This window comes from Mytilus trossulus, chromosome 13, assembly GCF_036588685.1.
Source record: "Mytilus trossulus isolate FHL-02 chromosome 13, PNRI_Mtr1.1.1.hap1, whole genome shotgun sequence".
Classification (NCBI taxonomy): Eukaryota; Metazoa; Mollusca; class Bivalvia; order Mytilida; family Mytilidae; genus Mytilus; species Mytilus trossulus.
Genome location: NC_086385.1, coordinates 37252420 through 37263965, shown reverse-complemented (window position 1 = coordinate 37263965; position 11546 = coordinate 37252420). Strand labels below are relative to the sequence as shown.

At 34.6% G+C, this 11546-nt stretch overlaps 2 protein-coding genes across 2 annotated transcripts; both read left to right on the top strand.

Moving 5' to 3' along the window:
- Window positions 1-1210: 1210 nt before the first annotated feature.
- On the top strand, window positions 1211-6427 carry LOC134694351 (uncharacterized). Its single transcript, XM_063555356.1, has 3 exons — window positions 1211-1268; window positions 1939-2235; window positions 5257-6427. Exons 1-3 carry the CDS (start codon window positions 1211-1213, stop codon window positions 5454-5456), a joined length of 555 nt encoding a protein of 184 aa, XP_063411426.1. The 3' UTR covers window positions 5457-6427.
- Window positions 5652-6368, top strand: LOC134694350 (uncharacterized). Its single transcript, XM_063555354.1, has one exon. The coding sequence runs from the start codon at window positions 5652-5654 to the stop codon at window positions 6366-6368; it is 717 nt and encodes a 238-aa protein (XP_063411424.1).
- Window positions 6428-11546: the final 5119 nt, after the last annotated feature.

Here is an 11546-nt window from a genome sequence, read left to right as displayed (position 1 = left end):
GTACTTATTCAATATTTAAGCTGCTATATTTTACTGTATTATGTATTTTATTTTGTATGTATTTTTGTCCCTTTTTTATTTTTATTAATAGTTTTGAAGGCCTTATAGAAGATTAACATGTTATAATGTGTTACCTTCGTTGAATAAAGATTTTTTTTTATTATTTATTATTTAATGAGCTATTATTTATAGTTACAAATAGTTGGACTATTATCTAGTCCTAGGTAATAATATTGAGATTTAACAAAAACCCAATTACATAAAATGGGAATAATTTTGAGTTGCATTTTGAAAATGTCTACCGAGCGAGTACTCGAGTATAGCTCGGTAAATCCAACGAGTAATCGATTAGTATTTCTTCACTGATTTGGCATCCCTAGTCTCGATTAATGGTAAGCAGGATACGGGATTCTGATAAAAACAATTAGCGGAAACTGTGATCAGACACCATCCCTAAATTAGACCCCCTTGTTTTCCAACAGTCACACTTTTAATGAAATCTAAACGAATTAAAAGAAGACCACAATTAGGACCTCAAAGTAATCTTGAATGCAACCATTCGCCCCGATAGAAGCAAGATACCAGTAGACTTTAAACGTATACTTCATCTATTTGTATAGCCACATGTTATGTGTAATACGGGTATTTAGAATTATCTTCCCTCCAAAACATTTCTAGTAATGTTATTGGTTTTAAGAAAATCACGAGGAGACCCTGTGTAACATGTTAACATAAGTTTAGTGGGCGCAATTTATTTAATATACTTACTGGAAGTTTGATGAGATAATTGAAGCTGTTAATTTTCTCCTTGATAATGTTTATGTACATTTCGGCAACACAGTTTATCGACAGGTTGCAGATTTCCCTATGGGCACTAATTGCACCCCTATTATAGTAGATTTGATTTTATACTGTTATGAATCACAGTGTTTGACTAAACTCAGTAAAGACCCATCGAAATTACATTTAATTGATTAATATTTGTTCGTTAAATAATCAGGAACTTTTTCAATATACTGCTGAAATTCACCCCAAGGAACTTTTAAACGGTGATAACTGTCCTTTTCTAGATTTAGATATTTTGGTTTTAAACAGGAAACTCCACACTTAATTTTGGATTTTTCGTTCCCTATTGTTAATTGTCAATTTTTAGATGGTGATGTTCCTTTGGCACCCTCTTACGATGTTTATATTTCACAGATCGTTCGCTATGTCCGTGTCTGTTGAGCCGTTTGTTAATATTAACGAACGTAATCTATGTAGTACTGGTAAATTATTAATCCAAGGATTTCATTACCATAAATTACTTAAAAACTTTTATCAAGTTTTCCATAAATATAAAGATTTTGTTTTGGAGTTAGGTTGTACATGTAGAAAAACTTATTTCAAACAGGATAGCACATCAGCAATTTTACGGAAATGTTGTTAACAGTGCGCGGAAATTTAGAAAGGATCCTGGTAAACTTATCGCTTCTTTGAATAAACTTCTTTTAAAAGGGTACCAGTGCAACCATGTAATAAAATCATTGAATATTGTTTTTATGGTGTAAATATTGATTTTGTTAATGAGAAATTAAAAGCAAACTAAATATTACAAGTATGTTATATACATATATACATTCATGGATCTACAATCTGTAGATACCTGTATCTTGGCATTGCACAATATCATGTTTATCTTTGACTGTTTTTGTCGTCTTTATACTAAATCCATTGGATGTTGGATGTGTACAGATTGATATTTTAGTCTGAGATGCATGATTTTTTGGTTAATTGAAAAAATATATTTGTAAATTGTAGTGCTAGCCATGATGATTAACCAGGTAATATCGTAAAGTATTATCACATATTTTGACGTATATACCGGTGTGTTTATATTTACAAATTCAGTAGATGTATTTAGTATATATTTTCTAAACCAATCGTATTTATTTTCAGCCTTTCTGCTTTTTATGGGTGCTTCATATTTGATTCTAGTTGATGCTCAAACTAAACATAAAGTACAGGTGTTACTTACTACAGGAGACCAATCAAAACTTCTGTCTCAAGAACCAGACTTACTTCCAAGTCCTACTAATGGCGACGGACCGGAAATAGTAGTAGATAAAAGTAAACAATATCAAAGAATGGAGGGATTTGGTGCAGCGATCTCAAATTCTGCCGCTTACGTCATTTATCATAGTCCAAAAAGACACGAGATTATGCGAGATCTTTTCAGTCCGGCAGACGGAATAGGTACATATTTTCTATAACTCTAAATGAATGAAAACAAAATTCACTAAACATAACTAGGACTATGGTATTTTTATCAATGAATTCATGATATCATGGGAGTTAATTTGAGATAAGACTCAATTAAAAATGTAAATTCTATAGAAAACAGTCAAGATACTCCTATGAAATAGCAGAAACAAATAAATATACATACATGTATTGTTAGATATACTGTTCCCAGGAAATAGCAACTAAACGAAAGAGGAACCCTTAAACATGTTAAATAATCTTATGTGATCTAGACGACATTAAGTGCATTCATCAGCTTCAATTTGGTGTCTATAAAATATATTTTAATATAAACCATCCAGAGTTTTTACATGTAACTAACTAGAAACTAAAAGGTCTGCCAACAACACCAATTATCCTTCAAACACCAAATTCATAGAGAATGGCATAAGACACCAATAAAACAGATTACTAATTTGAGACAGACCAATGATTATATGTCAGGTTAAACTATTTTTCATCACATCTCCTCATCTTTAATTACATTTAGCGAATTACAAAAATATTGCTCAATCCTACCCAATCTACTCGCGCTTTTCTCTGAAAATTAAAAAGAGAATTGTCATTTTTAAAGGATAGTTTAACTCTGCAGATATTTGATTAAACAAAATTTAGAACTCATCGGGTAGGGCTTGTCATACCAAGCCAAATTTCGTGGGGTGGTAATATGCACAAAATAAAACTGCTTAAAAGGTCAATCGCAAAATATTTACTGAACACCTTTCAGAGACTTAATGTGGGAGATGTTTTCCAATGTTTAGTTGATGAATATAGGATCAACAGATTCCTTATATCCTGCTTAAACTTGTTAAGTGAAATTTAAATGTTATTTGTAACCATTTTTCCCGTAACTACCTCAAAAATTAACAGTAACTCATTGTAGTTGACATGTACAAAATTCCTTTACCAATCTCACAATAACTGAACTTTTGTTGTAAAAAGCAGTTCAATAGCATTGACCTTTTTCAACCTTTATAAACAATCAAGCACATACCTTTATAAGTGATGGTTCTGGATGAAATTTGCAGAATACCGAAAAATGGCCAAATATTTCAGAGAATAGAGAAAAACAATCAAAAACACTATGAATAGAGCATAACGTGGTGCAAAAGTATAAGATACTAATATTTCCGGGGTTTTCGTGGGTATAGGTTAACCACGAATGCAAATGTTCTACGAATTACAAAGTTTCAAAAGGCTTTGTATGCAGAGATTGGCAAAACCAAAAAATCAAATATCCACGATAATTGGAACTTACAAAAATAAAGGAATCAACAGTATACCGGTATATCATACAGTCTCCCTTAAACAGTCAGACTCTCGAATATAAAACTGCAAATTATAACCGTCTATGAAAAACAATATAGAACGTTTATGTAATAACACATAACACATTTGAAAAGTTTTTGTTAACATTTTTTTTACGAATTTAAGACCCCTGGAGTCAGAAATTATTTTACAATTAACAGTTTCATTCCCATTTTGGCAATACAACGCGTGTGTTAAATATCGTGCTAATGTTGTATTGCAAAAATGGGAATAAAACTGTTAATTGCAAAACAATTTCCGCCTCAAGGGGGTCTTAAATTCGTAAAAAAAATAGTTAACAAAAACTTACGTTTCATTAATTTACCTAAATCTATTCTAAGAACAAATTAACGTCAACTATATCACATAAGATCACATAAAGGCTGAATACTAAGTAAAAATTAATGTGCATGTTGCCTAACCCTAGTTTTCTACGCAGATGCATTGTAAATATGTATTGTTTTGTTAGGTCAATGTCTAGTTTCAAACTCCGAAACAGCGGTAACGTCCTCTTTACTACGCTTCGTTGACTTTAATGATAGTATAGCGATGCAACGTCACCACTGTTTTGGATTTTGGTCTAGTTTTTGTCGGTGGCAATTATGTGTTTTAATGCACAGAAATAATCTTATTCTTTCCAAAGACATTCTGTCATTTATAAAATTGTGCTGCTGGTTTATATGTTGTAATACATTAAAGGTAGACAACACATTTGCATATACATTCAGCTAAATGTAGATTAAGATGTTTAAATTCTATTAAGTGGGATCACAAGAAACATAGTACAATATATAACATTAATAAAATAATAACAAAAAGAAACGTATATGCGCAGTCACTGGAATTTATAGCATTTAAGGACTTCATCATGAAAACACACGACTAGTTTTATGATCTTGGTATGGTCAATATTGCCCCCCAAAAAAGGGAAATCCGATTTTTACAAGCTGTATGTCAACTTGTAAATGTCATAAATCTAAAACAGACGCAAAGCATACCATGGGGACATTTAAAACTCGCACTGACAATACTGTAATGAAGTCGCACTTCACGTTGTAAATTTGGGTATGAAACTTCTTATATATATGAATATAAAATGTATGAATTTGAACGTGATGCGGATAGAAATCAGGGGAAGCAACGCAACGATATAAAACTTTTTTCTCACTGGCAATAATTATACATCTTCATGACTTCGGTGTACTATTTTTCTATAAAATAGAAATGATATCGAGGTGTTTAAACAAGTCATTTAATCATTACAGTTTATTAAACAAGACACAAATTTCTTTATACAATTAAACTATGCTTATAACAAAGAGTAAAGGTATTACTAAGTTTAATTGAAATTAGCAAATACTTACAAAGACCTGTCCGACATCATTCTTCTAAACGTCAAACAAAATGTATTTGATTATATGTCATAAATTTTTATGCCAGTATTTCACACATTATCGTGCTGCTTAGACTTCCGATTTTTGTTAGAAGTGTTTTGGGAACTTGTTTATTATTTCGTTTTTTATGAGTTTGGGATTGGGGTTTTTTTTTTTTTTTTGGGGGGGGGGGGGGGGGTTGTCATTGTCAATTTCTTACTGGACTTCTTCTCGATATCTTCCGTCTCTTTTAAATGCTGGCAGATAACTAATTGTTTTTTTTACATTTCAGGAGTATCTTTCGTCCGAATAACAATGGGTGGTTCTGACCTACAAGCTGTACCTCCGTACACCTATGATGATATGCCTAACGGCCAAACAGATTTTAATATGGACCATTTTAGTGTTGACAAAGATCGTGAATTCTTTATACCTATCATCAAGGAGGCATTGAGTCTAAATCCAAAGCTGAAAATACTTGGATCACCTTGAAGTCCCCCAGCTTGGATGAAGTCAAGTAATTCCCTTTACGGCGGTGATTTTCATGTGGATTATGACGGAAAATACCAACAGGCGTTATCCTTGTATTTCGTAAAATTCATTCAAGCGTATAAAGCAGAGGGTATAGAAATTCACGCCATTACGATCCAAAACGAACCCAGATACCAGACGACAGGTTACCCAACCATGACAATGTCTTGGCAAATACAAAGAGATTTAGTTAAATGGCATATGGGACCGTTATTTCTCAGTAATAATATTTATACTAGAATACTAATATTTGACCATAACTGGGACATTCATGCATATCCGGAAAACATTTTAAAGGACCATGATGCTGCCCAATACATTAGCGGTGTGGCTTGGCACTGCTATGGAGGAGACAAATCTGAGTCAGCAACATTTCACAGCAAATTTCCAAACGTTGATAATTACTTTACGGAATGCTCCGGTTTTGCGAGCGCACCTCATTTTAGTGATAATTTAGTATGGAATTTGGACGTTTTGTTTATTCATCAACCGACGGTCTGGGTTAAATCAGTCGTTCTTTGGAATATAGCCCTTGACGACCAATGGGGACCCCAAGTTCAGGTTTCTGGATGTAAGAACTGTAGAGGAGTAATCACTGTACCACGTGGAAGCAACGTTTACCGGAAGGAAGTAGAGTATTACGTCATCGGCCACCTATCCAAAGTAGCCCAGACCCAATCAATGAGAATAGACTCTACTGACAATGTTGACGGTTTACGTTCAGTTGCGTTCGAAAATCCTGACGGTACAATTGCAGTGGTCATACTAAATAAGCAAGATCAGACCAAATCGTTTAATGTAAATATTGAAGGCAATATTTATCATTTCTCCTTGAATGGAAAGTCAGTTGTTTCGATGTTATATTCCCCTTAAATTTCAACATAATACTGCAATAGTTATTAAATAGATAAGTATTTCGAAATTTTTGTGCAGTGTTTTATGTAACAAAACTATAAACCCCTTCTTTGTGATCAAGAACGAGCGTTAATAATGTGTTGAGGAATTATCTTGTCAAATCAATGAGTTTAGCTCCAAATGTAAGCTACAGCTATATTTCATTCCATATCGAAATTCCATGATTACAACTTATACTACTATTTATACAAAATAAGAACTCAAATACTTCGTCAATTGTGCCACAAGTGTGGCAGAATCAATCGTCTGAGTCTCCCGTAGCACATAAGATCATCTTGCTAGTTTAGTTTACTAGTAAAAGGCGCTCTTGTTAATGATGCTCTAGTTTTTTTAGTTTTGCTTATTGTGCTTTCAATTTTTTTAGTGAATGTTATGTATATACCGGGAACAGTCTTTTGTATCAAGTTTAATGTAGTTTCAATTTCAAAATTCCACATTCTGTTACTAGTAAGTTCCGGGGTTTAAAACTTTACATGACCGATGGTTTATGAATGTGATGTCTTATGGTTGGATAATAGTTGAGCGGTATAATCATGGTTAGCCCTTTAATACATTCATTTTGTATGCGCCTGTATACGGACTATATCTCAAAACTTGTATTCTCTGTCATGATTTCCTTGATAGAGGGTTGCTACTTATAAGGAAGCTATTAAACAAGAGTTCCAAATGACGAAGTTGAAATTATCCCTTCGTATAAGTTTTACGGACAACATCACGAGTTGGTTGGGCGTTTTGGAATATCCTTTTCACAGATGATATCGAATATGATCCTTATGTTTTAACTTCAACCCATTGCCTTTTTATGAATGTGACCTTCCGAATTATACTATTTACCGGGTTGTAATAATATGAGCAACAAGATGGATGCCACACGTAGAGAAGGATCTGTTTACCCTTCCGGAGCACATGCGATCAACACGAGTTTTTGGTGGGGTTGGTGTTGCGTAGTCTCTAGTTTACTATATGTTGTGTCGTTTGTACTATTATTTAATTGTTTGTTTTTCTTTTTGCCAAATATGTAGAAGGATCTGCTTACCCTTCCGGAGCACCTGGGATCACCTTTAGCTTTTTTTGTGGGGTTCTTATTGCTTAGTCTTAGTTTTCAGTGTTGTGTCTTCTGTACTACTGTTTGTCTGTTTGTCTTTATATTTTATAGCCATGGCGTTGTAAGTTTATTTTTCGATCGATGAGTTTGAATGTCCCTCTGGTATTTTTTGCCTTTCTTTGATACAAATCAGCAACATAACAAGATGAGTGAAGTTTGGTTTTTTTTTTATTTCTGTGTGTTTTAAATCCTCTTAAAAAGATTGACTGGACAGAAAAGAAATTTGAAAAAAGACACGGCCTTTCTATTCTTTGATCTTAGCACAAACAAAGGGTTGTATGGGATGACTGAGTACTGTGTATTTAATCCGAATAAGAAGCAATAGAAAAAAAAAGATTTCAAATAAGTTGATGTAAAACAAATTAAAGGTCAATGTATGGCTTTGGACAATGAGAAGTTTGTTTACTCCGATTGCAATACATTTTGTTCTTGTTTTTTTTTCTTACTGATATTTTGTTTTCTTTTTAGTACAATGTACATGCTTATATAAAATGTGCGGATACACATTCACAATTTTAGTCAATTTTTCATAGACTTCAATAGATCAGCTTTATAAACATACATAAAGATATGATCATCTTGCAAGAAAAAATGTCTGCCTTTATACTACAAAGTTACCTGTCTTCTGGCAGTAGAAGTTCCCTCCTTTTATCCTGTTCGACACCCACCTAATATAGATTAATTGTTTAAATACCATAGTATAGCATTATGGGGACAAAGTTTTTAACTGTCATGAATAAGCATGAAATATTTGCCACTGGATATATATAAAAAAAAAATCAACACAGCGGGCAATCCCGCACCCAGAGTCTCCAAAGTAAATCTATAAACTTACATAAAACAAAGTTGCATACCATTATTGAAGTCTTGAAACAGTAACAACGGCAAAGTCCATTAGAAAATCATTTAATGTGCTGTAACGGATCCTTAACTAGTCTAGAATGATTTTTTATTTTAGTTCATTAATATATTTCGGAGTCCATTCACCCTCTCAATCGCTCGCTCATTCACTATTTCACTAATGAGCTCATTTATTCGCTGGTTTACTCGCTCTACTTTTCCTTGCTAACACGCTTGCTCATCCTCGCTATATCTCAATCGATCGCTCATTCACTATTTCACTAATGAGCTCATCCGTTCGCTTGTTCACCTTCTCTACTTTTCCTTGCTAACACGCTTGCTCATCCTCGCTATATCTCAATCGATCGCTCATTCACTATTTCACTAATGAGCTCATCCATTCGCTTGTTCACCTTCTCTACTTTTCCTTGCTAACACGCTTGCTTATCCTCGCTATATCTCAATCGATCGCTCATTCACTATCTCACTAATGAGCTCATCCATTCGCTTGTTCACCTTCTCTACTTTTCCTTGCTAACACGCTTGCTCATCCTCGCTATATCTCAATCGATCGCTCATTCACTATCTCACTAATGAGCTCATCCATTCGCTTGTTCACCTTCTCTACATTTCGCGCTAACACGCTTGCTCATCCTCGCTATCTCTCATTCACTCGCTTATTCACTTTCTCACTAATGAGCTCATTCATTCTCTTGTTCACTAGCTCTTCTTTTTCTCGCTAACAAGCTTGCTCACCCTCCCTATCTCTCATTAACTCGCTTCCTCACAATCACTAACACATCAAATCCCTCTCTCTCATTCTCCTATTCACTAACTTACTCACTATTTCGCTCACTGATTCACTAACTTACTGGCTTGTCTATCCGCTGTCTCGTTCTTTCATACACTCGATCATTGTTGTACTTTCACTTGCTCGTCGCTCGCATGTCAACACACGCACTAGATTATCCATTCTCTCTTTCACTCATTCAGTAACTCGCTGTCTCACTCATCGATCAATCACTTGCTCGATCAATCCATTGAACTCATTCTAATACGCTTCCACATTGCCACCTATACGCTTACACACTCACCTTATCGCTCACTCCTCTTCTCTTTGGCTTGCTGGGTTATTCATCATCTATTCGCTTGCTCATTCGTCTACTCGTTCATTCATTAATTCGCCCACGCACATGCTTATGTATTGCTCATTTCATCAATGACATCATTCATCCACTCACATTTAACCTTTTCATTCACAACCCCATGGGCAATTTACAGCCCAACAGGACTTGCCAATGAGACAACTGTCCACATGAGTTGTATGGTGTCTGGGTATGACATTGTTATGTTTTCTCTGTCAAGTCTAGTATCACTTAACCCGATTCATCCAAGTCAACTTCAATGCCTACAAGTTTGTGAAAAGGGTGTTACATGTAGTTCAATCGTCAAGAAGGAATTTTGTGCTATGTTGCTGGCCTTCGGATGATAATTGTTTATCAATTTATGTAGTCTTCAAATACAAGTGAAGTATACGTAATAAGTGTTAATTGTTTAATGTGGTAACTGTCATCGGTTTTCTACTAAATTACAAGTTATTTAAGATAACATTTTTAAACACAGATCCATAAGTTGACACTTCGCAGAAAAAACAACCACATACATGAAAGATGTGACCTTTTCTTAAGAAAGAAAAGCAAAAGAAATTAAAGGGTCATTCAAACTCATAAATCGAATTATTGTTGAATCAATTTTACCCTCACCAACAAAGTCTAAAAAATAAACTCATTTTGTGTAATCAAATTCTTTTATACGTGTAGTTTATCCCGGTCATATCCAATTTAGTCTACGTTCCGAATAGTCAAAAACTGTTTTCTTACACCAAATATAGAAAGGAGGCCAGGAGGAAAAGGGAAAAAAACCAGCTCCAGATAGCATGAATTGGTAAAGCCACACGACAATTGTGGGAATGAACCTGTTTCATATCTAACTATCTAGACTATATGTTGTAAAATTGATGTAACTAATAAAAAAAATGTATCGTTCAACAACCAACACAATGAAAATGTATATGATAATAAAAAAAACAAGAATGTGTCCCAAGCACACGGATGCCCCATCCGCACTATCATTTTCTATGTTCAGTGGGCCGTAAAAATGGAGATAAAATCTCTTATTTGCCATTAAAATTAGAAAGGTCATATCATAGATAACATGTTAATTAAGTTTCAAGTTGATTGGACTTCAACTTCATCAACAACTACCTCGATCAAGAACTTTAACCTGAAGCGGTACAGACGAACGGACACACAGACCAGAAAACACAATGCCCATAAATTGGGCATACAAATGTACCGTTCAACAACTTGAGACAGGAAAACACAGAATGTGACAGGGCTTGCACCGAACCATCCGCCTATGCTAGACAGGTGGTGATAGTAAAGAACAACATAAGATCTAACTCTTCAATAAAAGAATTTACAAAGAGACTTACTCACCAGATCGATACAAAGCAGTAGGGCCCCCTCAAAGCACACAAAGGTTAATACTAAGCAGCAAAATTCTAATTAGAAACATTCCAGCAGCACCTGCATACAAGGTATTATATATATCTCCCAATTGATACGATATTCCCGTGCTTGCATTTCCTATCATGATTTTCTTGATAGAGGGTTGCTGCTTACAAGGAAGCTATTAAACCAAGAGTTCCAAATGGGGAGGTTGAAATCATTCCTTCGTAAATTTTATGGACGCCATCACGAGTTGGTTGACCGTTACGGAATTAACATTTCACAAATGATATCGGATATGTTCCTTACGTCGTAACTACAATCCCCTTCCCTTTCATGAATGTGACCTACCGATTTCTCACATAAGCAACACGACGGGTGTCACATGTGGAGCAGGATCTGCTTACCCTTCCGGATCACCTGAGATCACCCCCTAGTTTTTGGTGGGGTTCGTGTTTTTTATTCTTTAGTGTTCTATGTTGTGTCATGTGTAATATCGTTTATTCGTCTTTTTCATTTTTAAACATGGTTGTGTCAGTTTGTTTTAGATTTATGAGTTTGACTGTCCCTTTTGGTATCTTTCGTCCCTCTTTTAATGTAACAAAAATAAAAAAGTCACGAAGTACAGATCTGAGTGTACTCACAGTTAGTAAAAGCTAGTTCAAGGCCAATACCATCTGA

What these genes read in the sequence shown, in the direction of transcription:
- LOC134694350 (XM_063555354.1), top strand. Translation starts at nt 5,652, where the DNA reads ATGACAATGTCTTGGCAAATACAAAGAGATTTAGTTAAATGGCATATG.
- LOC134694351 (XM_063555356.1), top strand. Translation starts at nt 1,211, where the DNA reads ATGTCCGTGTCTGTTGAGCCGTTTGTTAATATTAACGAACGTAATCTA. An exon ending in ACGTAATCTATGTAGTACTG is followed by an intron (nt 1,269 to 1,938) that starts GTAAATTATTAA and finishes ATTTATTTTCAG; the next exon opens with CCTTTCTGCTTTTTATGGGT. An exon ending in CAGTCCGGCAGACGGAATAG is followed by an intron (nt 2,236 to 5,256) that starts GTACATATTTTC and finishes TTTACATTTCAG; the next exon opens with GAGTATCTTTCGTCCGAATA.